Source organism: Loxodonta africana, chromosome 14, assembly GCF_030014295.1.
Source record: "Loxodonta africana isolate mLoxAfr1 chromosome 14, mLoxAfr1.hap2, whole genome shotgun sequence".
Lineage (NCBI taxonomy): Eukaryota > Metazoa > Chordata > Mammalia > Proboscidea > Elephantidae > Loxodonta > Loxodonta africana.
In genome coordinates this window covers 67,930,102-67,958,100 of record NC_087355.1, presented here as the reverse complement: position 1 = coordinate 67,958,100, position 27,999 = coordinate 67,930,102, and the positions used below count along the sequence as shown (strand labels likewise).

At 42.0% G+C, this 27,999-nt stretch overlaps 1 protein-coding gene across 1 annotated transcript in view; it reads left to right on the top strand.

The window, feature by feature from the left end:
- Nucleotides 1-27,999, top strand: part of EXT1 (exostosin glycosyltransferase 1) — a 328,802-nt gene that overhangs the window by 275,013 nt on the left and 25,790 nt on the right. The window contains exons 2-4 of the mRNA XM_010588467.3: nucleotides 15,637-15,730; nucleotides 17,514-17,621; nucleotides 23,284-23,403. Of these exons, the coding sequence (XP_010586769.1) occupies nucleotides 15,637-15,730; nucleotides 17,514-17,621; nucleotides 23,284-23,403 (322 nt within the window). The remainder of the gene's footprint in view (nucleotides 1-15,636; nucleotides 15,731-17,513; nucleotides 17,622-23,283; nucleotides 23,404-27,999) is intronic.

Genomic DNA, 27,999 nt, shown 5'->3' with positions numbered 1-27,999 from the left:
TGAAATGTTCCAATGGTTGCCTTTTGGCACTTGGCAGGAAAATCCTTTTCATGTTAGTTTCAAGGTTGTCAGATATCGTTATCCCCAAGTATTAAAAATCTCAAAAGAGAGGAGGCAGTGTGTTTGATTTATAGAATAATTATCCAGCTTTAGCTCTGACTTGGCTTTGGCAATGGTTTTGCAAGCACTTGAAAATTAAATCCATTTTTTATGGCACTACAAGGTATTATCTCACAGCAAATGATAATTAAACACCTGTGAAATCAATTAGCCCTTTAAGCAGGGAAAAAAAGTTTTCCAATTATGTTTTCGCACCTCCAAAACTTTTATAATTCCAAAACCAACACTTGTGGAGAGGGATGTGCTTGACTGGCATGGCTGGGTTAACTTTCCATAAAGATCATCCCTGAATTTTGCTTCAGTTTAATCCCAAGGAAGGCAGTTGGTGGTACCAGCATCCTTCCAAAGAGGATGCAGTCGCCTTTAGAGCGACACAGAGCTAAGCTGTCAGGGCCCCTACAGAGGAAGTTACACTTGCTTTGTGTTTTGATGTCAAGCTTTACCTGACAGTTTATTTGAAAGCCAAGATACCTTAATGGAAACCAAGCAACAAGACGTTCCATGTGACAGAATTGCTCTCTCTCTGTAAGGGCTCTGTAGCCAAGAGTTCTCAGCCATCTTCATTACCAATTCAGACCCTGAAAACAGGCTGATTGGTTAATAGCTGAAACCTAAGACAGTGGAAAACTGGGCATCGTGGTCAGCTGTAGAGCCCCACGGTATCATGTGTGTCTAATAATCGGCTTTGGTAACAAATTAGCTATTCCAGATGCTTCTTTTGGAAAATGATCTGTACTTTTGAAGCAGTGGATGGATTTTGAGTAGATGCCATAGCAATTTCGGACTCAAAAAGAGAAAAATAAAGAATGCCAGCCTCTGACATCCTCTACATTAGGCATCGTATGTACGGAGTCCATTCCAAGAAAAATGTTGCCTTGTCTTTGCTAATATTCGTAAGCACCCTCGCTTGCATAATGCTCTCATGTGCATTGTCTTGTTGGGTCCTCAGTAGGCCTTGTTAAGTGGACAAGAATGGTGTGATTGTCCTGTTCTATAAATGAGCGTGGAACTCAGACCTGAAGTTACTTGCTGAAAATCAAACAGTTAAAGACAAAGTGGAGACCAGAAACAATGTCTTCTGGATCTTGGACTGTGTAGCTTTTATCATATCACTCACTTCTACACAAACCTCGCTAAAGACGTTCTTTTTATTTATTTTTTTTTCTAAAGACACTTTTAATGGGCCCTTGCTTTCCTAATCCTAGCAGATGGCATTTTGAGAAACTGATGAATCGTAACACTAACCAGAGAAATAAGACTGGTATTAAGTAAAACAAAGATGAAAGAGAACTTCTCTCTATTCTTTTAGGAACTTCTCATATGGATTCTTGTGAACTTTGCCAGTAGTGTAGATAGTTTGTGACCTAACAGGCATTATCAACCCCTAAGGAATGTGACAACAAGATTTTAGAGCGTACTGCCATTCATTCAACAAAATGTTCTTAAAAGCTTACTGTGAGCCAGGCACAGCCATAGGTGCTAGAGCCACAGCAGTGAATAAGAACAGTGAATAAGACCCTGCTCTAATGGTTACTATGCTCGACTGATAGCTGAAAGGAAGTTCCAGGCTCAGAAGAAAGGCCTGGAGATCTGCTTCTGAAAAATCAGCTATTGAAAATCCTGTGGAGCACAGTTACAGTTCTACTCTGACACACATGGGGTCACTGTGAGTCGGAATCGACTCAGTGGCATCTGTCTTGTTTCCCTTTTCCTCATGGAGTATACATCATATTTGGGAAGCAAGACGGTAAACCAGTAAGGGAAATACATGTGCAAATTCAGGCAGCGGGAAGTGCCATGAGGGAGACGAAACAGGGCAAGGTGGCAGTGAGTGCCCAGGAAGACAGGCTGGTCTGTGAGGGCCTTTCTGAGGGGGGCCATTTGACTGAATGCCAATAAAGGTGGATCTGGGTGAAGAACGTTCCAGGCAGAGGGCACACAAGTACATGTCCATGACATGGAAATAAGTTTGATGTGTTGAGAAACTGAGAGCACAGTGTAGCTGGAGATGGGGACTGAGGAGAGGTGCTATCAAAGGAGAGGTGCCGTTAAAGGAGAGGTGCCGTGAGGAGAGAGGCCAGATCTCATGGGCACGGTGGCTCTGTTGGCCAAGAAAAGGGGTGTGGATGTTATTCTAAGTGCCATGGGGAACCACTGGCAGGTTCTCAGCCCGGGAGTAACATTCTGAAATGTATTGTAGTGTAAAAAAAAAAACCTAAACCTGTTGCCGTCGAGTTGATTCTGACTCATAGCGACCCTGTAATAGAACTGCCCCATAGTGTTTCCAAGGAGTGGCTGGTGGACCTTTTGGTTAGCAGCCAAGTTCTTGACCACTGCACCACCAGGGCTCCAGTAGAATATGTACAACACAAAATTGTCATTTTAACCATGTTCAAACATACAGTCCAGCGATATTAATCATACAGTAATGTACAGCCATCACCACTGTTTGTTTCCAACCTTTTTTCATCACCTCAAATAGAAACTCTGTACCCATTAAGCAATAATTCCCCCCGAGTTCCTTCCCTCTGGGAGTGACATTTAAAGGTGTCTTTGGTTGCCTTATGGAAAGTGGATTGCAGAGGAATAAGACTGAACCTATTCTGGCCTAAACCTGTGAGAACTAACATGTGTTTCTTGTTGCTCATGTGCATGCTGAGACCTGAAGGAGGAGTAGAATCAAGGAAATATAGGAAAGGGGGTGAGGAAACTCTGGCTTCCATGGAATGATACAGACCATTACGGGGCAGCTCCTGGAGGTCTTTTGTCTCTGGCATATAGGAGTTGCTCAGTATTCATCTGTCCAGCAAGTAAATATCAGAGCATGAAGGCTTCTTAAGGGCCCCCTGGTCCACCTTTTGCCCATTAGATGCTGAAATTTTGTCTCTATTCCACCGCCCCTTCCCAGAATGAGGCCCCTGGGAGATAGCTGCTTCTCAAGGGGAACTGTGCTGAGCAGAGCCGGCTGGAGGAGGAAGGCATAACTCGGAGAACTACAACTTCTTCCCCCAGGGCGCTGCTGTGCTTCTGCCAAAGGGAGTGGCCGAATCTAGGCTAATGGGCCTTCCGAGTCCTCAGCAACTCTCGGAAGGGTGATTGAGTAAATCAACAGTATGTGCCATCAGATCTTTAGCCATAACCCACATTTTTGTGTCCAATGGCTGCACCTATACTTTTACACACCCAGATGTGAAAGATGAAACTTCTATAGGTTTCATGCCACTTTCATATCATGTTGGTGTCCTATAGTTTCTTGAAGATGCGTCATCTTAGCCTACACAGAGTTCTGAGGTTTCATTTGCTTGTTGAGTGCGAAAGACCCAGAACAGAGCTGGCCCTGTTAGAAGTCAGAAAGTAGAACTCAGTGACAGCAAAAGTAGGGAAGGGGGTGGGCAGGGAAGGTTAGCAGAACCTGCTGTCATTTCATTAACTGTAATTGGATTCTCAATGTATTTTGTAATCACTTAAGTGAGAGGACGAGATGAAAGGCTTAGGCGCTGACAAAGAATTCAGGACATGTCAGATTCACCACCCTACAGCCCCTGAGTACTGTCTACTCAGGTGACAAACAACCCAGCAGGAATTCCAAACACACTTCTAATCCAAGGGCTGACCAAGGCTGGCCAAGCAGGAAGGAATACCTTGCATCAAGAAGAGAAGTGAGAATGTTTGGTTGAGCTCAGTTTTCTTTTGCAGGTGGGGAGTCATTTTCTTTGCAGCCAATGTTGTGTTTATACTTGCCAAAGCCACAGGGAGGTTCTACATATTTTTTCTTAAGCTCAGATGGGGAGGAAGGCCAGGAGAAGGTTCCATCTGAATAGTGCTCTGCATGCATCCGACTTGAATTGTAAATGATGCTATTTATCAGAGCTGGTAAAACACAAATTTCCCATCCTCATCTGTGGGCAGAAAGAAGATGAAATTTTTCACACTCTGCAAGGCCTTTAGAAATAAAAACAGAGGGGAGAAAACATATACAAGAGAAAGACAAAATCAATTAATGAGTGGAAGACACTACTTTCCGTTTCCTAAATAAGCTATGCTTGCCCTAAGCCTAGGAGGGAAGTTTGGGAAGGTGGATGTTATCAAAAGTTGGTTTGTTGTTATTTGCAAAAGCGGAGATTGTGGCAATGAAAGAAAGGCTCCTCTCCTGTCTAATCATTGTCTCCCTCTGGCTCCACAGCCCTTGTACACCTAAGTGCAAACTTGTGGACACAGAGCACTTTTCATCCATTGAACAGACATTTACTGAGTGCCTACTATAGACCTAGCCCTGACTTAGGTTCTGGGGCAACAGAAAGTCTGGCCAAGTTCCTGCCTCCTAAAGTCTAGTGGAAGAAAGAGAAGAAAACGAGCAATTTAACACAGAGAGAAATGGAAAGGCCATATGGGGTGCTATGAGAAAAAGAGGAGGGTCTCTAAACCCAGACTTGAGGGATTGGAGAAGACTTCCTGCAGGAAGTGACACCCTGGAGGAGGACCTGAAGTGGGAGTGGAATTTAAGCAGAGGGAAGAGGAGGAAAAAAAAAGTTGCCATCCAGTCCACTCTGGCTCACAGCGACTTCATGTGTATCGGAGTAGTGCAGTATTCCATAGGGTTTTCAATGGCTGATTTTTCAGACATAGATAGCCAGGCCTTTCTTCCAAGGCACTGCTGGATGGACTCAAAGCTCCAGCCTTTTGCTTAGCAGGTGAGTCCATTAACCATTTGCACCACCGAGGGACAACAGAGGAAAGAAAGATGGGGTTTATTAGTTTCCGAGGGCCACCATAACAGAGTACCACGAAGTATCTTTAAAGTCCAGAAATATAATTTCTCACAGTTCTGGAGGCTAGGAGTCCAAATTCAGAGTGTTGGCAGGGCCATACTCTCTGTCTGCCCTGATCTTTCCTTGTCTCTTTCAATGTCTGGTAGCCCCGGCATTTTTTGGCGTTCCTTGGCTTGCAGGTGCATCTTCACATGGCTGCTTCCCCTCCACCACCCCCCATGGGTGTCTCTCCTCCTCTTTAATAAGGACAGCACTTGGATAGGTTTTAGACCCCCCCCACTCTGGACTGATCTCATGTTAACTGATAACACCTTCAAAGACCCTATTTCCGAACGATATCGTGTTCACAGGTACTGGGGGTAAGGACTTCATCATGTCTTTGCTGGGGACACCCTTCGGTCCCCAGCAAAGGGTGTGCTGGGGGAAAAGTGGTCCTCGGCCTGACCTTGGGGAGGCGCTGCCTCCTGAGGATAGAGGCTGTGAGCAGCTCGCCCCTGTTCTGGTCTTCTCGGGCTTCTCTCCATGCTTCCTGGCCCCGCTCCACTTAGCCTGTTTTCATGGAGTGAAGCCTGGCAAAAGGTTAATGGTAAGATAATGACCTCAGGCTTCCCAGTCACTGTTGGGCCTGACATACATTTAGTTCTTGCTGTGCCAACTTCCTTGTGCCCTCGTCTGGACCAGTTTATCCATCCCACGTAACTGTTCTGCCGACTCTTCTGTTGTTTAATGACTTCTTCCTCCCCTCTACACAGGTATGCCTGTATTAAGCATTTTCAGAAATGTTCTGTTGACCATAAACTTGGTATCAGCTTAATTCCTTATTTCATGGTCAAAGAAGTTAACTTGATTTTATGTTACACCTGATCATTGTTGTCGTTAGGGCCCCTCAAGTCAATTTTGACTCATGGCGAGCCAATGTGATAGAGTAGTACTGCCTCATAGGGTTTTCTTGACTGTAATCTTTATAGAAGCAGACCGCCAGGTCTTTCTCCTGCCGAGCGGGCGGGGTGAGTTCAAACTGTCAACCTTTTGGTTAGCAGCCAAGTGTTCAACCATTTGCACTACCAGGGCTCCAGAAATGTTTTATTTTAACAGGAGAATTGAGACCCACATGCCCTGGAATCACTTTTATCTCCAAACAGCTGGAAATTCAGTATCCAGTAGTATAAAAGCTGATGTTCCAAAAGCTCACCTCCACCAGAAAGCTTCCCAAGATTACTGTCACCCAGGGCTGGTACCATCCTGGCGCTGTGGTATTCCTGCCTTCTAGGCAGCTCTGGGAAACAGCGGAGTTCATCTTGGATCCTGCTCTCCTTGCACAAGCTTCACAAAACTTTGGTACTCTGCTTGATCATCTGTACAGTGGGGCCAATAACACCCTACTGTTTCACATGGTGGCTAAGACAAAGTGTGATAATCCGTATAGAACGTGTAGCTCAGCCTGGCTCACAAGAAGCATTTAACAAGCGGGGGTGTTATCATTATTATAATTGTTATCAGTGGCTGTCATTTTTTCCTTTTTTTTACTTGCTTTCGTATATTAACTGTAGAGTCGCTATAATGAGCAGGCCAGAGATAGTCTTCTACATCTTTGGAAGTCCCAGATACACTTGATCCATGTTGCGTTCATTAATATATGCAAGCAGCCATTTCCAGCTGGTCCCAGTGTAAATTTCTGGACTGTCAGAACTGTTTGCAGTTCGGTGAATTGCTTAGGACTTCACTTCATGAGAAAGGTTGTCTTCAGACATGGCACATTGTGTGGGCTGGCTGAGGAGGCAGCATAATGTAGTGGAAAGAAAATGGCCTTTAAAAGAATCAGCAAGCCCAGCTCTGGATTACTCTCTTCATGGACCACTTGCGCTAGGCAGCCCCATACTGAACAGTTTCACAAAGAAATTAATTCTCAATCTTTGGCATGACCAGGTGCCCTGGTGGTTCTAGCAGCAGGCAGTGCTCAAGGCACAGAATTGCTGTGTGAGGAATCACTCCACCTCCAAATAGTGAGTGCCTTCCCTCTGCATGGCCCCAGTGTCCCTGAGGCTGCAGCTAATCTGGTCAGCACCTAACACCGCACGTGTTATAATTTGCATTTGCCCAACACAGGCATGTACAGTAGCGCATTCATGCTGTACAAAGACTGTGTGAGTAGGTGTTGTGAAGGAACTGACGCTCAGTGGACTCTAATGAATTGTTTAAGACCACTGTGTATTTGTTGTTGTTAGCTGCCATTGAGTTGACACCCAACTCACGGCGACCCCATACACAATGGAATGAAATGCTTCCCAGTCCTGCACCATCCCCATGGTTTGCAGATCAGACCATTGTGATCCATAGGGGTTTCATTGCCTGCTTTTCAAATGTAGATTGCCAGGCCATTCTTCCTAGTCTTAGTCGGGAAGCACAGCTGAAATCTATTCATCATCATAGCAATATGGAAGCCTTCACTGACAGTGGGTGGTGGCTGTCCATGATGAGGTGCATTGACAGGGAATTGAACTCGGTTCTCCCACGTGGAAGGTGAGAATTCTACCACTGAACCACTACTACCCTGCACCGTCTGTTTACAGGACAACAAGTATATAGTACACGGCCAGCTGGGCCCACTTTCCAGACAAAAGATTGGCTCCCACTCAGGTTTCTCAATTCAAATCTAGGCCTCAAGCCAATTTCATATTATTACATGCCATGCACTTTAGAGTTCTCTTGAAAATAATTGAAATGCTGAGTGTTAAATCTGTAAAGGCCAAGGGTCTAAGACAACAAGGTTAGTAAATAACAAAGCTCAGTCTGGGCTGAACTCCTGGTGGTGACGTGGGGTAGAGCTTTGAGTAGGAGAGAAAGGGGCCATTTAAATGGTAGCCCTTTGTTGCCAATGCTTGAAACTAGGTGCACTGCTTAGGACTTTGCTTCATCAGACACTGCCCGTTGTGTGGGCTGACAGAGGAGGCGGTGTGATGTAGTGGAAAGAAAATGACCTTTAGAATCAGCAAGCCCAGAGCAGGAACACTAATGCCGCTGGTCCTAGCTGTGACCTACCTTGGCAAGGTTTTCGAGCTCTCTGAATTTGCCTATGATGTTGGCTTATATAAAGTCCAGAGGGTTCCATTAGTAACATGTCATTCTTCTGCCTAAGCCCTTCAGTGACTCATGATCACCCTCACAGGATCACATTTGAGCCCCAGGAGATGTCATACAAAGTCCTCCTAGTATGACCTGGCCTGTACCAGCAATCTCCCCTTCCCTCCCCATCCCCTGCACTTTGCACTCAGCCACCCCAAATTGCACGTGGCTTCTCTCACCTTGGCAACTTTGTTCCTGCTTTGCTATCCCTACCCCCAGAAATGCCCATTGCTTCTTCTTACCCCTTTGCCAAGCCGATATCTTCTTGCTCCTCCCTGAATTCCCAGCTCAGTCTCACTTCCTCCAGCAAGCACTCTTCCCATCCATTGCAGCAGTTGTTCTCTTCTTTGCATAACACCACTCCCTCTCTATGCCTCCATCCTAGCACTTGCTGCACTGAATAACCGTCACCGGATAACATCCATCTTTTCACTGGACAGTAAGCTCCTTGAGTAGTGCCTGATCCTTGGTAGACATTCAAGTAATGTTTGTTGAATGAATGAAAAAAAGCCCACAGGAGGTGCTCAAAGAATGTTCGTTTTCTTTCCCTCATCCCAATGCACTTTATTGAACTATAATAGTCATAAATTGTTTGTTTTCTTTCTTTATAGGATGTGATTCAAACCTGAGTGTAAGCAAAGAAGATTAATTACTGATGAGGATGGGGGCTGTAGGGAATAGGTCAGCTGTAGATAAGTTATTTCATAAATAAATACTAGAGACAAACTGTAACAACATCCTGGGGAGACTGGAATTGTGTGACTATAGAGATGAGAGACTGGATCACTTGCTTCTTCCCTATCCTCTTTGATTAGCAAAAAGCAGGCTCACGTGGCAAATGTGCATGCTACTGAGGGATTGTGGGACCCACAGGAGGAGCTGTGGACTCGCTGCACTGGTAACATCTTTGTCTATGTAGCTTTGAATAATAAGGCAAAACCCTTACAATCAGAAGCTGCTGTTTTGTTGTGATTCACAGCTTCTGTTTTCATTTTACGTTAAAGGGTCTGCTCCACGTTTCTTCCTTGGCTCTGTCTTTTGGAATTTTTTTTTTTCTTTTATTGTTACTATTTTTTTTTTTTTTAATATGTTTTGATTCCTCTCATCTGATATAATTTACCATAATAGCTTGCAGGCTATAGTGTGTATACACGATTTCACGGGATCTTCAAAACTTTGAGGCTCAGAGGAGTTAAATGCTTTGTATCACACAGGAAGTGGTAGATTCAGAACCCAAATTCCTAACTTCAGGAAAACTGGAAGTTTTCTAACTTCAAGTTTGCTCTATTTTTTATTATCTCCTGTGGCCTCCTTTCAGCCCGGTGATAATAGCTACCATTTATGGATTGCTTATAATGTACCAGGGCTTTAATTAAATTTTATCATTTAATCCTCACAATATAGTTATTATCTTCATTTGCCAATGAGGAAACTGATTTAGACAGATGAAATAGCTTTCCCAAGAGCACTCAGCTTGTCAATGGCAAAGCTGGGATTCGAACCCAGGTTTGACTGAGTCTAAAGCCGCTTAACCACTAAGCTTTTAATTACTAAGCTCTTAACTACCATGCTGGTGCTTCTCAAAATTTAGGATGCATTACAATTACCTGGAGGTCTTGTAAACACACAGAATTCTGACTCATCAGGCCTGGGCGAGGCTGAGAATTTGCATTTGTACCAGTTCCCAAGTGATGCAGGTACTCCTGGTTGGATGAGAGCCTCTGCACTCTACCTGCTGTCTCCTCTTCCTAGTTGCTCTAACTTGCTGCCAGCATAAAGAGGTGCTTTATATGGAAGGGAAGGACATCATCACATAGCCCATTTTAAATGGGGTGTATCCTACACATTATTCAATACACCTTTAAGAAGAAAATTATTATGGCCATAGAGCGGTCCCAGCTTCTAGGTTAAATTCAGGGCTGTGCCATTTTTATTGCATTTTCTTTGCTGTCATTTGTGAAAACAATTTCACCTTCCTTTTCATCACTTACACAGTAGGGGAACTTAAGACCATCTGAAAAGGATCACAGAACCATCTATTAAAGCTGAAAGTTCTCTGAGATCAGCCATCTTCCTTATCTACTTACTTTCTTGCTAAGGATAACATGTGTTTTAAGTTAATTATCTTTTGCTTGTAAGTAGTTTATGATTTTAACTGGTTTACATCTCTAAACTTAAACAATGGAGAAGGATTGTTGTTGTTGTGTGTCCCTGAGTTGATTCTGACTCATAGAGACCCTATATGACAGAGTAGAACTGCCTTAGAGGGTTTCCTAGGCTGTAATCTTTAAGGGAGCAGATCTCCAAATCTTTCCTCTCTTGGAGCCGCTGGGTGGGTTCGAACTGCTGACCTTTCAGTTAGCAGCCAAGCGCTTATCCAATACAGTACCAGGGCTCCTTTAAAAGATTGTCCCCCATTTGACCTGCCAAGTCTCCTTATCTTCCTTCAGCATCCTTAATGACTGCTAATCTGTTCTCCATGCCTGAAATTATGTTATTTCCTGAAGATTGTGTAAATGGAATAATGCAGTATGTACCCTTTTGAGATTGATTTCTTCACTCAGCAAAGTTCCCATGAGGTTCATCCATGTCATTGTGCGTATCAATAGTTAGTTCCAGTTTATTTTTGACAAGTGTTCTAGGGTATGGATGTGTTTTAGTCATCTAGTGCAGCCATAACAGAAATACGGCAAGTGGATGGCTTTAACAAACAAGTTTAGTCTCTCACTGTTGAGCAGGCTAGAAGTCTGAACTCAAGGCATCAGCTCCAGCGGAAGGCTTTCTTTCTCTGTCGGCTCTGGAGGAAGGTCCTTCTCATCAATCTTCTCCTGGTCTAGGAGCTTCTCAGGGCAGGAACCTCAAGTCCAAAGGACATGCTCTACTCTCGGTGCTGCTTTCTTGGTGGTATGAGGTCCCCCACTCTCTCCTAGCTTCCCTTTCCTTTTATCTCTTGTAAGATGAAAGGTGGTACAGACCACACCCCAGGGACACTCCCTTTACATTGGATCAGGGATATGACCTGGGTGAGGGTGTAACATCCCACCCGAACCCTCTTTAACATAATCTAGTCTTGCCTCATTAACCACAGGCAGAGATTAGGATTTACAACACATAGGAAAATTACATCAATCACAAAATGGCAGACGACCACACAATACTGGGAATCATGGCCTAATTCCAAGCTGTCACATATTTTGGGGGGACACACTTCAGTCTATGACAGGATGTACCACAGTTTAAGTGTTTCCCCATTGAAGGACATTTGAGAAGTTTCCATTTTGGGGCTATTATGAATAAAGCTGCTGTTTATATTCATTGACAGATTTCTGCATGATAATGTTTTCAATCCCTGGGATAAATGCCCAAGAGTATAATTTTTTGGGTCGTATGGTAAGTCCATTTTTAAATTTAAAAGGAACGGCCAAAGTGTTTTCTAAAGTGGCTGTATCCTTTTATGTTTTTACTAGCAATGTATGAAGATCCCAATTTCTCTGCATCCTCACCAACACTTGGTATTTTTCATGTTTTTTTGATTATAGGCATCCTCGCCTGTACAAAGCAGTATCTCATTGTGGTTTGATGTGCATTTCCCTAATGATTAATGATGTTGAGCATTTTTTCATGTGTTTATTGGCCATTTGTATATCTTCTTTGGGATGATGTCTATTCAAGTCCTTTACCCATTTTTAAATTGGGTGATTTGCATTTTTATTGTTGAGTTGTAACAGATCTTTATATATTCTGGATACAAGTCTCTTACCAGATATATAGTTTACAAGTATTTTTCTCCCATTCTGTCTCTTGTCTTTTCCTTTTCTTGATGGTAGCTAGGGGAGAGGGAGCCTTGTCTTCTTGGTTGCACTGGTCCAGGTTAGAACTTCCATAGCCTGGAGCTGGTAGGGGTGGGTGGTGGACAGGCCGTGGCTCAAATGACGCACATTAGCATTATTCTTGCTGAAATTTAGTAGATTCCTTGAATTAATGTTTCTCCATTTGCTATTGTGCCCTTGGGTCAATTTCCAGAGACTTTAAATGACCGGTTTTTAAAATAATTTTTACCACCTCAATTGTTGTTCTGCTTGGGAGAATATCCACAGAATTACTGTGTTATTCCTGAAGGCCCACTTCCCACAGTCTGCTTTTGAAATGCGGATTACCAGTTCCTGTAGATTCATTGTGTGTCAAACTCTGAGTGTGTCAGAGTAGAATCAGGCTTCCACAGCATTTTCAGTAGCTGATTTTTCGAAGGTAGATCTCCAGGTCTTTCTTCTCAGGCACCTCTGGGTGCACTCAAACCTCCAACCTGTCGGTTGACAGCTGAGAGTGAGAGCATTAAACATTTGCACAACCCAGCTGTTGTTGTTAGGTGCCTTGGAGTTGATTCTGACTCATAGCCACACTATAGGATAGAATAGAACTACCTACCCTATAGGGTTTTCAAGGCTCTAATCTTCATGGAAGGAGCCCTGGTGGTGCAGTGCTTAAAGCGATTGTCTGCTAACTGAAAGGTCAGCGAGTCAAAACCAGTAGCGGCTCTGCAGGAGAAAAATGTGGCAGTCTGCTTCCGTAGAGGTTTCTGGCCTTGGAAACGATTATGGGGTCACTGAGTCAGATGATGGCAGTGGGTTTGGTTTGGGTAATCTTTATGGGAACAGATCACCAGGTCTTTTCTCCCGAGGAGCCGCTGGGTGGGTTCGAACTGCCAACCTTTCAGTTAGCATCCAAGCACTTAACTATTGTGCCACCAGTTCACCTTTTTCAACATCCAGGGAGCCCCTAAAACAAAAATAATACTCCCAGGAGATTTTACACCTTAAGTTCTTTTTAGCCTTTTTAGGTCTCAGGTGACTCTTCTGTTTGTCTAGCAGTCAGACAAGGATCTCGCTGCCTCAGTACGCTGCCTGAGTACCGGGGCATTTGCGGATTGGGGTTTCCGCATTTAGAAGGAAGTGGATGTGAGGTGCGCAAATGCATCAAAACGGAGAGCGGGATCCACAGGAGGGCTAGGTGGGAGAGCACCAAACACATACACGGGCCTGACTGGAACCATTTGTTTGTCGCACATGTGTGACGTCATTAGCCCTTCATTTGTAATGCACTGGTCATTCGTAGGCTCACTACCCACAAACGGAAGAAGAGAGGCTGATTTACGGGCTGGGCATGGTTAGAAATCCCAATGAAAATCGTTGTTCTAAGTTGTATATGCTCTGTAGGTTTCTATGTATACTTATCTACATGTGCACATGTGTTAGACACGCACTGAGTACACGTGAGCAGATATCTATACATGCACACATACATGGAATGGTTATGGAAACCTTTGGAGTAGTGGAATGTTCCCAATGGCTGTTTTTCTTTCTTACCTAAATATAATAACATAAAAGAGTAATGGCATGTTAAAATGCAATCTTAAGTCATCTAGCCCAGCCAGCTCATTTTGCAGATGAGGAAACTGAGGCTCAGAGAGGTCATGTGTTTGTCTGTAGTCTCATAGTGGGTTCCTGACTCTTGCAAAGGTGCTCATTCCATATCTCCTGTTACCTATTATGTGGAAGAATACAAGCTTCAATGATGTAAGCTTTATTCACTGTATCACCAAATAATCCTTGTATAAACCAAAAAGGAAAAAACCCTTTGCCGTTGAGTCAATTCCGACTCTTAGCAACCCCATAGGATTTCCAAGAAGCAGCTGGCGGATTAGAACTGCCAACTGTTTAGTTAGCAACCATAGCTGTTAACTACTACGCCACCAGGGCTCCAATCTTTCTGTACAACTATTTAAATATCAACCCCCCTGGTATGACTATCATTTAATTTTTCCTGTAAGTTTTCCACCTCTTCTCTCCCTCCCACCCCTCCCCTAAAGTAAATTCTGCAAGTGGCAACTTTGAAACTTGTTACAATCCAGAACGTTATTAGGGTTTTACATTTTTTGAGGCTGTAGGACTTTCTGTGCTGGTCCCTCAGGGGTTTCTATTTTGGGCATTATTAAACCTTACTGGAGTCTGAAGTACATTCAACCTTTCTATATTTAAAAAAATTCCATTTAAACTTCATACATATATTTGTATGTGTGTGTGTGTGCGTGCACACATGTGTGAGCGTGTGTTTTCCTCTCGTCCGTGAAAAAATCAGGTAGAAATTCAGACATTATCAACAGTTGAACTTGAAGATATTTGTCAATTATTATTCTCTGGTGAGGAAAAGAGGAGCCACTGCCATCATAATTTAATATGTTTTTAAGCTAAATTTACGCCCTCTTAAAAATCTTTTCTGCTTTGAAGTCTATTTTGCAGTTTAATTAATGCAGCAAGGGTTTTTATTTTACTCTCTGTGGAGATAATCCTAATCCATTCACGGTGACCTTTTCTTGTGCAAATTAGTTGTACACGCTTGTTTAAGCAAATGGTCCTTTGCATGATGTCTCTTCTTAATGACGGGTTTATAATCGAAAATTGGCTTACTCCCATATGCCTAGTTTGTATGAGAATATAAAAATAGATGTGGACTTTAAAACATATAAATGTATATATCAGTATCCCAAGAAGAGGAGGGAAGAATCCAGTGCCTTCAGGCTATGATTAAATTAGACTATAAGAGTCAGAAAATGCTGGTGACATATGCTGCTGTCAAAGTCACACGTGTCTGCCGAACATCGGAAGCTTTTGAAAAATGAGAGTGGTTTCATCTTGGCTCTGGGAATCTGGGCCTTCACAAGACACGAGCCATCTCTGCTTTCCCCCGTTTTCTTAAACTCATAATGAACTTGAAACTGGGTGTTTGGGAACGTCTTTGTGGTAAGCACTTTTAAAGTGAGAGCCCTAAACAAAATGAAATCCTTTTTGTCTTTCCTGAACATCACTGGCATGAAGAGACAGGTGACATCCATGTTGCACTCTGCATTTTTTCAAGTGTAGAAACAGTGTGATACCATTAAGTGGTTCTTGTGCAAAAGAAATGACCATCTCTCCTGTAGTCCAGTTCCCTGCACCCTCTAGTATTTTGTCTTTTCTCTCATTGCTTCTCTTTCCCTATTTCTTAGGTGAGCTTCCTTCCATCTGAGCTCCTCTTTCCCCTCTAAATCATGTCAGCCGTTCATATATGGGGATATTTGTCTGGGATAACCGAATGTTTTGTTAAAGGTAGAAACTCTGGCTTGGAGGAGAAAAAAAATGTTGCTCCATGCTTGCAATGAAACTTTCCTGAGGAGTTTTTAATGGCATGGTTTTAGGAGATGGGGAACAAGAATAGTCTTAGTTTTGCAGGCTGGGATGGCATTAAATAAAGAGATGAACTAGCAACGAAGGTTTTTTTTCCCCCTTCTTTGACCTTAAAGGGGCAAAATATTTCATGAAGACATGCAAATGTGATTTCAGAGACAAAGGCGGGGCTAAGTCAAATTGTTACCGAGACCATCAGACTTGTCTTTTATGTACTGCTTGCTGTGTGCAACCTGACATTTCACATTTGTTCTCATTCGTGCAACAAAACCCCACCCACCTGCCCAATGGAAGCCACCTGCCCAGTGGCTTTCCTGTGCGGGTCTGGGTATGTGCGTTCCAGGTGTTTATTCATCCCCATCCTTATGGGTCTTGTTTGCTGATTTCTCCTCCTCTCTTTCTAGGTATGATTATCGGGAAATGCTGCACAATGCCACTTTCTGTCTGGTTCCTCGTGGTCGCAGGCTTGGGTCCTTCAGGTTCCTGGAGGCTCTGCAGGTAAGAGCCTCCCCAGAATTGGGCTGAGGATTGGTGTCAGGCTGAGTGGATTTCACCTTATTACCTCTCCTGTGATATCTAAGCAGAAGGCGTGGCTTCCCTTCAGGACCTGAAATCTGTTTTCCCAAGGAAATGTGAGAACTTTTTTAAAACAAATGGAGCATGGAGGGAGAAGGGGATTTGTTCATTGCCTTTGGACATTAGGAGTCTTTGGGTGGCATAAATGGTTAAACACTTGACTACTAACCAAAAGATTGGAGGAGTCCACCCAGAGGCACCTCGGAAGAAAGACCTGGCAATCTACTTCTGAAAAAGCAGCCTTTGGAAACCCTGTGGAGTACTGTTCTACTCTGACACACGTGGGGCCACCACAAGTCAGAATCGACTTGATGGCACCTTGATTTTGGGGCATGACAAGATTAAATGGTTTTACCAACAGGGGAGGTGGGTTCTCCAAGGACATGGTTGCAAACAGTAGTAGATCTCATTGCAACCTGTTCTGCCAGACAATCTAGCTGGATGCCCTGACATTTCCCTGGAAGCCAATGTCAAGAGCAATGAAAATGGTTCATTATTGGTTCTCCCTCAAAGCAGAATTATCTGTTATGCCCCCTCCTTTGCCATCCCTGGTTTCTCTAAATTCTGAGGGTGATGCCCGTCAGGGGTGCTACTCCCTTGGCTCAGCTATTCTGAGGCTCTGCAGCTCATTGGTCCCTGCCTCCACCTGCAGAGCCTATGTGGGGGTCTCTCCCCTCATTAACCTCCCTCTACAGAATGCCTTTTCCTGCCGAGACAGTTGTCCATGGTTTCTATTGGGAAGTGGCAACCAGCCTTTCTTGATAGTGAGGAGTAGGTGTGCTCTTGACCTCTCTCATCCTCTATTCCTTGTCCCCTTGCTGCTGTGATCTTTGCTCCTCTGTGTCTGTGACTTAGTGGAACCTGTGCGTCCATAATGCTGCTTCATAACTTCCTGTCCCTGTCTTCCTAACTTCAAATCATCCCGTCATGTCCTCCGACACAAGGACTTCCTTCTCTTGAAAGTCTTTTCCAGTGTGCTGTGTGTGTTCTGTGAAGCATACCGTCACTAATGTCCTTGTCGCCTCCTGAGATGTTGCACAGAGCAAACTGTTCTCTGGTTTGGATTAGGAGTTATTTGCAAGCAGGATTTTGTCATTAGCCTGATGTTCCTTGGCTGCTAGACCACTGTGCAGATAGTAAATTGGTACAACAGTGGTTTGGATCTCTTCACCCAAAGGAAGCAAGGTTCCAATCTGGGTGCCTTGCAGAGCGAGGGCGAAGTCAGTACCCTGTAATAATTAAGTCCACAAAATTAGGAATGCCAAGCCCCATTCTGCTCTTTGTTGCTCACGACCTTGGGGTAAACCACTTTGCAAATGGGCTTGTGGCAGATACAGTGGCAAAGCTGTTTATATTCAAGGTTGGTGTTATGCTAGTATTTTGGTGGTGAAAGATTTTATTACATCAATAAGTCTTCTCGATGAGGCCAGTGGTCTCCATGGAAGTAAGGTCAGCCAAACCAGGTACTAGAATAGAACTGGGGTTTCAGCCATCTAGAGCAAGACTTGCAAATGTTCCAGTCTAGGCTGAAGACACCCAGCCTTCACATGGTAACTTGAAGACTCCCTTCTCCTCTGACCTAAGCAGTCTGGGATCCCTGCAACATCAGAAATGCCAGTAACTGAATTTGTACTGACTTTTCCCTGATTGAAATAGTTTCTTTTGTCCCTTTCCTCACACTCACGGAGTCCTCTTCTCTACCCAGGCTGCCTGCGTCCCTGTGATGCTCAGCAACGGATGGGAGTTACCATTCTCTGAAGTGATTAATTGGAACCAAGCCGCCGTCATAGGCGATGAGAGATTGTTATTACAGGTAAGGAAGGGGCCTCGGCCTTCCACAGGTCAGTGGATTATTTCTGCCCCATCTAAGCTTTCAAAGAAGATGAATCCAACAGGTCAGCTCCATAAAAGAAATTTTACCATGAGAAGATCGCCTGTGTCATGGAGAATATGAAGTCATTTAATATGACATTGTTCACTTTCCAAAAGAATCTTGCCTATGTCCAGGGAATATATTCTGATAAGAAGTCGTTGGTAAAGAACCATGAGCTTTCATGGTATGAAGTGGTGGATATCCATGTCCCTCAATAACCAGAATTTTTAGAAATGGTGCCAAAGAGTTTCGTACCACTCACTTTAGATTCCCTTCTCCCTGTTTCTGCATTTGAAATTTCAGACTCATTTCCAGAAAGAACAGGTCTCTCGGGTTTTTTCTTATAATTAGTCTTGGCATTGCTCAAATGATCCAGTCTGGGTGCCCGAGTGCACGTTAGCTTTAAAAAAAAAAAAGGTGTATGTTAAAGAGCAGCACCTAGTAGAAGTCTATCATGATGAGCTCCCTAGAGGCGGGGGGATACAGTGCTCGCAGAGAAATCTCAGGCCTGTAATAGCCACTAAGGATTCCTAAAGCCCTTTGTGCAACAGTGTTTTAGGTTCAACATAAATTGCCATATGCTTTCCTCTTGGTAAAGTAGAGGGTCAGTGAAAAAGTGGAAGACCTTCAATGAGATGGATTGACACAGTGCCTGTAACAGTGGGCTCAAGCATAACAACAATTGTGAGGATGGCGCAGGACCGGACAGTGTTTTGTTCTGTTGTACATTGGGTCGCTTGTGAGCCTACGGGAACCAACTCGACGGCACCTAACAACAACAATGTGCTTTCCTCTAAAATTATAGAGTTTAATTTTTTTTAATAGCATTGTAAAATTTTTTTTATCTTCGAATCCACCATAAATATTGGGAGAATGATTTTGTTTTTTTAAATCCCCATGCTTTTTTCAATATCTAGAAACTTGACTTTTTGACTGTTGTTGATTCTGCTTTGTACTGCAGGCCAGTCTGCTAGCTGGTGAAGCCACACAGTAGCCTCCCTAAGTAACAGGTGAAATATCTGTAACTGAGAGGGCTGTGGGTTAGGTGAGCTAAGCTGACCACAGTTTCTGGAACATTCCTTCTGCCTAGGTATTCAGCTTCGTGATCTCTGTGGCCCCTTAAGCCTCAGACGCCAAAGAGGAACAGGTGATTGGGCAGAATCTGTTCATGTGGCATAACTCATGCTGCCGTAAATACAACTTGATTTCTTAGGTGTTAACTGAGAAAGGGATCTGAAGTTTTGTGAAAGGGCCACATTATGGCCGCGATTCCTCTTTATGATTTTTTTAAGGACATTTTTGCATTAGTACTGAGAATACCACCCTCCACTGAGACGAGATATGCCTGAAATGTTTACTCATGAAAGGCCAAGCGAAAGTTATATATGTCATTCTTTTTTCCATGTTTTCTTTTTTTCCTCCCTTTTATTTATTTTGTTGTTGTTGAGAATATACACAGCCAAACGTACACTGTATTTATCTATTTAAAATAATGGATGCCCATTAAAGAAGCTTGGGAATAAAGGGAATAAAAATCACCAGCTATAATTTCTCCTCTTACATACCAACAGTCCCATGAATTTGACAGGAACATTTTGGGTGTTTGTCTTTGGGATGGAGAACATTCCAGGACCCTTTAATTGTGGGAGATCTGTTTCTACCATTTCCCCAAAGTTGACTCATTATTTCACCTTTTGAAGCAACTTTTTGACTGGTGAGCCTGAAGACTGTTTCTCATTGCCCCCCTCCCTGAACTTTCTTGTGTTTTTCCCCTCTCCTATGCAGTCTGTCTGCACAGCTGCCTCCGTATTGAACAGCAACTGCACTGTCATTAACAATAGTTTTAAAGAGCTGGCACCGAGCCCGAATGTCTGCTGTGGGAAATGTTTTTGTTATGTTACAATTTTTCGTTTCCTGTTTCAGAACAGCTCAGATGTTTTTATTTGCACATATTCTTGTCATCATGTCACCAAGAGAGCTTGATGTTGCCTTCCTATATCTATTTTGGTAGATTCCATTAGTTTTGTTACCAACATGACCTTTTATTAAGACTTCACTGAGTCCTGCAACTTCCAAAACAATCCGGCTAAATTGGAATTAATTTATCAACTTCCCATACCTGTCTCTCAGGACAAGCAGATTAATAACCAGTAGACAAATGCCATTAAAACTTGGAATTCTGTCTTTGCAGTCAATTGGAATTCTTTTCTGGAGTAAGGGATTTGTCTTTGCAGGGTGCTGTCAGACACTTGTATCATATACACAAACAAATGGAATGCATTGCAGTTGATAAAAAAAAAAAATTTGTTGATACAGGACGTAATAAGACCAGTGCCTTAGGATTCTCTGTAAGAAACAGAACCAGTAATGCATATTATAGTATATAATGTATATTATTTATATATACATAAAGATAATATATATTATATGTAATATATTATATACTATAGTATATACATATATAATATATATTATATACAAATAATATACTATATATAGAGAGAGAAAGAGAGTTATTTTGAGGAACTGGCTCACATGATTATGAGAGCTGACAAGTCCAAAACCTGTAGGTCATATGGCAGGCTGGAAACTCCAGTAATCTTGTGTCTGAGATCTATAGGTCAGGTGACAGACTGGAAATTCCAAAGGTTTGCCTAATTATAATCTTGAAATAGAATCCTTCCTCAGGAAACCTCTATTTTTGCTGTTAAGGCCTGATTGGATAAGACCCACCCACATTATGGAGGGTAATCTGCTTAGTTTAAGGTCAACTGATTTAAGTGCTGTTCACGTGTAAATATCTTCATAGCAATATCCAGACTAGCGTTTGATCAAACATCTGGGCACCGTAGCCTAGACATGTTGACACAAAATTAACCATCATAATCAGGATTCAGCGTATATGAGAGAGGGGGACATATTGGTAGATGAATTCATGTTATTCCTTTTTACCTTTCATAACCACAGCTCACTCAATTTTCTGGGGGACCAGATAGCAATGACAGCTCTAGGCATTGTTTCTGATGGGCTGGTTCCTCACAACCAGGATGAAACAGGGATGCCAACCTCGATGACTCCAAGGAAATACCATTGACATTTAGAAGACAGCATGATTATGAACATTTAGCCAGATATTTTATTTTCTAATCTCTCTTTGGAAATCCAGGTAATTTTATCAGTGAGTAAATAAAAATGAATTTTCTTTGACTCATCAAGGATCCATGATCTGATGGTTTTGCTACCTTCTCCCTATTGTATATATATTAATATATATGGTAATATATACCAAGAAGGTCGTGAAACGATCATATCAAGGATTGATAAGTCAAAGAAAATTCATATATATATATATGTGTACGTATGTATATTTTACTTCCATTTGACCTTGAGCCCTGATTTCAGGCTACTGTTTGCCTGCCAGTGTTTCTCCTTTATCTGGTGCCTCCATGCTTCTTCCAGGCCGGGAACCCAGATACACACTTTGGAGCACAGATTTAGTATGGTTTTGAGCATTGCCAAAGCAAATGAGTGTTTCTTTCTGTTCTTATTGTGAAGCAGTTCCATTGCTCCTCCTAAGAGGAATCATGAATGAAAGAGTGTGCTACCACCTCCTTCTCCTCCAGTGGAAATTCAGATGTAATTCTAACCACAGTACCATGGGTAACCTTCCTATTAAAGCAGCTAAAAGAGCATTCCTCTGTCAGCCCAGGCCCACCATGCCTGTCTGATTAGTCACGCATTAGAGAGGCAAGCATGCAGAAAGAGGTTAGTGTAAAAGGGCGGTTGCTAATCACAAGGAATCTCCCCTAAGAGTGTAGACTCCATAAATGACATAGACCTTGAACTGTAGGTGAAAATAGGGAACAAGCCCAGGAAACTTGCCAGAAACCCAGGAATCACACTGTGGAGCTCCGGACCCAAGCGAGTACACATGAAGATATTAAGCCAACTCGTCCAACTTTGAGTGTTATCTCCTTATGTCGATAATGTAGGTGAAAGACCTGGCGATCTGCTTCCATAAAGATCACAGCCAATTCCATAAAGATTGCCCCCTGTGGATGCAGTTCCACCCTGTCACATGGGGTCACTATGAGTTGGAATGGACTTGATGGCACTTAATAACAACAACATGCCAATAATGGAATCCCTGGATGGTACAAATGGTTAAGCACTTGGCAACTAACTGAAAAGTTGGCAGTTTGAGTCCACACAGAGGCTCCTGACAGAAGAGCCTGGCAATCTACTTCTGAAAAACCATCCACTGAAAACCCTGTGGAACACAGTTCTATTCTGATATATATGGGATCACCATGAGTCAGAATTGACTCAATAGCAACCTATTTTTTTATGTCAATAAAATAATAATAATAGTTATATTAAGGTTCCCATGTTCTAGGCACTGTGCTAGGTACTTATATGATCTTCATTACAACCTTATATTATTTTTGTGTTCTCAATTTATAAATGAGGAAATGGAGTCTGAGATATCAGTAACTTGTCCAAGGAAACAGAGCTAGTAAATGATAGAGCCAGGAATCCTACCTTAGTCTTTCTGACTCCAGTGCCCCATGATGAACCATTAAGCTACACTACTATTAAAAATAATGATATGGTGACTTCATGGAGCAGTGGTGATGCAACCAGTTAAGCACTCAGCTGCGAACAAAAAGGTTGGTGGTTCAAACCCACCCAGAGGCTCCTCGGGAGAAAGACCTGGCAATCTGCTTCTGTAAGATTACAGCCAAGAGAACACTCTGGAGCAGTTCTACTCTGTCACAGGGAGTCGCTATGACTTGGAATCGACTGAACGGCACCTAACAACAACATGGTGACTTCAGATGGCTATGTTCACATTCAGCTCTTATTCTTGAATAGCTACTAGGTAAAAGCCACCCTTCTAGCCCTACAAAGTGTAGCAGGATGGATGGGACATACTTCTTTCCTTAAAATTGTAAAGCCTGGTAGAGAGCAGTCATTGGTAAATGTGTATGTTCTACAGATCAGGTTAGATTGGGGGTAAGGACTGGAGTCAAAAAGAGAGTTCTGAGGAGCAGAAAGGCTCAAAAGGGTGAACTAAAAGGTGTATGCAGACAGAAATGACCAACCTCAGCTTCTGTTTGGATTGAGAGGCTCACTGATGTTTCCTGAAAAGCCCTTTTGTGGATGTTTTGCAGTTGGTGGGGTGACAGGTCTTTGAGTGCTTGAAGGATAGAGTTTTCAGCCTTCTCTCCAAAACCTGTAGCCACTTCTCTGTCAAGTTTGGTTGTCCATGTGCAGAGTTGAGGATTTCTGGGATCCTAAAAGGAGGAAACAGCAAGTGCTTTCACAGAAACATCCTAAGCAACTGAAAAACTGTTACTGAATCAGCAAACTATAACTTCCTCACGTTAAAGGTCATTGAGGGTGATTCCCATTAAGTGCTGTTTATAGTTGGCACTTCTTAGGGGGATTTTAGCTTAGGGGCTGGTGGTTTTTAGTAAATCTGTACACAAGAAGCTGAGTGATATGGAAAATAAAAGCCTAACCCTACTGGGTTATTTTGTTCAAATGGCATGGCTTTGTTTTACAGGTATAATTATTATGTGTTCACCTTGTGTTACAGATTCCTTCTACAATCAGGTCTATTCATCAGGATAAAATCCTAGCACTTAGACAGCAGACACAATTCTTGTGGGAGGCTTATTTTTCTTCAGTTGAGAAGATTGTATTAACTACACTAGAGGTAAGTGGCCGTGAATAATGGTCCTTTATATACTTCTCTTGGCCTTCTGTTTCGCTCTTGGTGTGATGTGTGATTGGTCAAATGGGGCAAAAACAGATTTTTCTGTATTTAGATATGTCAATGAATCCCCTTTTACCTGCTTTTTTCTGTGCCCAAGCAAATTCCTCCATTCCTGACAAACTCCGCAGAGGAAACCTGACACGGGGAGTAATTGCTGTCTTCTGCCTCAGAGGTTGTCTCTGTCTTGCTTCATTTCAGGGATATGTGGCTAATGACAGTCTTCCTGTCATTCACACTCAATAATATCCTTTGAAGACATATTTCTAGAGCCCATTTAGAGAAGAGATATTGACCAACTGGAGGAAAATCCTCTACCATTCTAAAAACATGTAGAGTTTACTGGACACCATAGTCCAGCGGTATTGGGGTGACAGCAAAATCAATTCTCAAGACATATGCAACCCAACCAGCATCACTGTTGTCAAGATGTGTTAAGAAGAAAATCAGGATTACACCCATCTGGTGCAGAAAGTGTTAAACTTTATGAAAGTAGGAAGTCTTTTAGGCAGCTGGGTGCCATCCTCAAGTTGCTTTTCTTAAGACAGGAGGAAAAAAGGCAAGGGAAGCATGGATATGATTAAAACCATTGGAAGCAGAGCAGATAGTGATGGCCTGGGGCTGCACTGAAGTAGCACAAAGAGCTCAGAAAAGACTTAGGAAACTGCACACTCATGAATTACAGGCTTGCAGGAAGGAGAGCAGAGATCGCTGGTGAGGCGCAGCATGGAGGTGATTCTGAGCTGTTCCCATAACGAGGTGGGGGCCTGACTTTTGGAGTATTTATTTTGCGAAAGTACTCTAAAAGCTAGTGTGAATTGGAGCATGCACTGAAAAGTCTGAATAATGGCAAGAAAATTCAGGTTACCCTCTTGTGTCCACTTCCCTGTTTTCTTCCCACCGGAAGTTACCATAGCCAGGGCTGGCTCATACCCCTGGTGCACTGGGGAATATATCGACTCTAAGCCCAGCTTGAGCTCCTGCTCTCACCCCCATGTATACACCAGTTATAGTGTCCTCTCATGCAAGGTGTGCCTTTTTCTCATCCTGGATGTAGGTGAAAAAGCTATTTAGGACGCGGGCCCATCCCCATGAGGGTGACAAAGCCATAATGACTTCAAGGGTTGACTTATTTTTTTATTGCAAGCAAACATTTCTTATTCCTCCAAAAGCCCTCTCCTCAATTCAGAGTCATCAAGTTTTCATTTCTGTTCATAGCAGCAGATTTGAATATTTAATAGTTTCTACCCTTCTCTTTAATTCAGTCCTGTCCGGCATCGAAGATCAGAAAACCCGATCTTTTGCAAGTCCTTCTTAAGGAAAGCTGAATGTGAAAAAAGACAATTTTTTTTTCATTTTGGAGTGGAGAGTTCTTTTCATGAAAGAAATACATGTTCATTTTAGAAAATAATGGAAATTACTCAAAGCATAAGAGAAAATAATCAACATATACAAACCATTATTAACATACATATGAACACATATGTAAATTATAAATATGTTTTACTTTTTAGTTAAAAAAGACTATTTATACATGCTTTATAACCTGTTTTTTCTGCTTAATATTGTTAGTATTTTCTCATGTTATTAGATTTTTTCTACAATGATTTTAATGACTGTGTAACATTCTATTTATGATATAATTAAATTCCCTCAATTAATCTCCAATTTGGAGACATTGCAGTAGTTTCTGGTTTTTATTATTATATACATCCTTGAAGCAAATAGCCTCAGAGCCAAATTGTTGTGTATGTCCAAGATTATTTTCTTAGGATAAATTTTTTAGTATTCAAAATCCTGGTTCAAATATTACACCAAACGCTAAGGTTTCTGACATGAATTGTCAGTTTTTCTGCAATAGGATTGAACTAATTTATACACCCATCAGCTTATAGGAGAGGACCACTTTTTTTATTTCACTTTCACCAATATTGGACATAATAATTTCTTAAAATGATAACATAGTTTTCTCAGGCAACTTGCAAAGAAAGAAATAGAAACGGTCATGATGTTGTTGTCCTCTTTGTCTCACTAATTTTTAAAAGCTTATTATATTACAAATATTAACCTTTGACTCATTTGTTGGAAGTATTTTTCTTCAGTTGGTGGTGTGCCTTTCAATTTTGTTTATGATTGCACCATTCTTCTGTGGCTTCGGCATTTGCTACTGTGTTAGAAAGAATTTTTTCACTCAGTTTTTATACATGCATACACACACGTATATACAGGTATATATACATACACACAGGTTAAAAAAACAGTTGTTGTTGAGTTGACTCCAGTTCATCATGACCCCATATGTGTCAGAGTAAAACTGTGCTCTATAGGGCTTTCGATGGCTGATTTTTGGAAGTAGATCTCCAGGCCTTTTTTCTGAAGTGCCTCTGGTGACATCAAACTTCCAGCCCTTAGGTTGGCAGCTGAGCCCATTGACCATCTGTACCACCCAGGGACTCCACACACAGGCATATGTGTGTGTATATATGTATATATAAATATTTTATACTTATACACCTGTATGAAGCCCTGGTGGCACAGTGGTTAAGAGCTCGGCCACTAACCAAAAGGTCAGCAGTTTGAGTCCACCAGCCGCTCCTTGGAAACCCTATGGGGCAGCTCTATTCTGTGCTATGAGTTGGAATTGACTCGACAGCAATGAGTTTTTTTATATGCTTATATGAGAATAGTGTATTGTGTGTGTGTGTGTGTATATACACACATACATATATATATACTTTTATAGTTAATTTTTTACATTTAGGTATTTAATCTAATTTACTTTTTAAAAAATATCAGGTAAGTGTATATACATGTATGTGTATATATATAACAAAACATTTGCTATTTCAAAATTTTTTGTATGTACAGTTCAGTCACATTAAGTTCATTATGTTGTCAGCCATCACCACGAGTTTCCAAACTTTTCCATAACCCTTAGCAGAAGCTCAGTGCTCCCTAACAATGACTCCCTTTCCTCCTCTCTTCTGCTGTAACCACTAATAAACTTTGTTCTTTATACCTTTGCCTGTTCTAGCTATTTTATACAAGTAGGATCATACAATATTTGTCCTTTTGTGACTGACTTATTTCACTCGGGATGATGTTTTCAAGGCTCATCCATGTTGTAGCATGTATCAGGACTTCATCTCTTTATGGCAGAGTAATCCAATTGCATGTATCAGTGTACCACAATTTATTTTATATATGGTCTGTGTTGAAAATCTAAAAAAATTTTTTTGACAAATTGTTGTCTAGTTTCTTAAGTTATACTTTCCTCAGTGTTTTCAAATGCCACTTTTTATGCATTGTGGGGTCTTTTTCTGGCCTTTCAATGTTGTCCTATTAGTCTTCTACTCTTATGTCCAGACTCCATGTTTTAATTTCTTTCAGCCTAATATACCATCATATGGTGAACCTCTATTTGCTTAACCAGTCAGCTATTATTGACCATGAAGCTTGCTTCTAATGATTTATTTTGTATAGATAACTATGACTTTATCCAAGCAATGACTTTCTATATGTGTCTTAGGCTACATTCCTATTTCACTAGGAGAGAGTCCCTGAAGTGGGATTACTCAGCCAAAGAGTCTTAGGCATGTGTAAGACTCATATATTGCCAAGTTACTCTTCCAAAAGGTAGCATCAATCTAGACACTCAAAAGCTGATTGGGGAAGACCCTCTCTGGCTGCACTTTTGTCAGCCTTGAGGATCATAATTAAAACACACACATCCACAACTTTGCCAATTTGCCAGATGAAAGATTGTATCTCATTAATTACATATCTTTTGAATATAGCTTATTGCGTAGATCTGGTCTCTCCTCTATGAAGTTAGCAGTGCTCAATTATACTTTAATAACAGTTGGATGTGTTATATTCATCAGAATAGGATCTTAAGCCGAGCTGTTTTTCATCACTGAGCCTGGAAAGGCCATCTTTCCATTGGATTTAAGCCATGCAGTTCTTTTGCGACACAGTTGTTTTTAACATACTACCAACCGCATACTTCACTCAAATTTCTAGCAACTGTCAAAACCCCTTTACAGTTTTGAGATTGGATTGTAACAATTTGACCTCTCCCCCAAACTACATGAGAGGTACCATCCAATTTTCCATCTTAATTCAGAGCTCAGATTTACCCAGAATTCAGTGTAAACAGAAAAGTAGAGAAAATAGCAGAAAATGCCATCCACATATACAAATAAACAAAGCCAATGTGTTCATGTGTACATAGATCGAAAGTGCTCATATGGCTTAGAATTTAAAAAAAAAATCAGTAAATGAATGATGGCACTTATAAGGTACGAGGATAATATAAAGTTGCCCTCAGAAAACATGGACTCAGCGATCCCTTGCTTCTGGAATGCTCTACACTCAGACTGTCTAGAACTCGGGGTCCTTCTCCCTTGCTTGCTGTAATCTAGGCAAGGGAAGTGTATTACTGGGTTTTTGGAGATTACGTACCTTAGAGTTGTAGGCAGTGTTTAGACACAGTGGAAAATGGCACACCTCACCTGTCTCTCTGATGCCAAGGTCCAG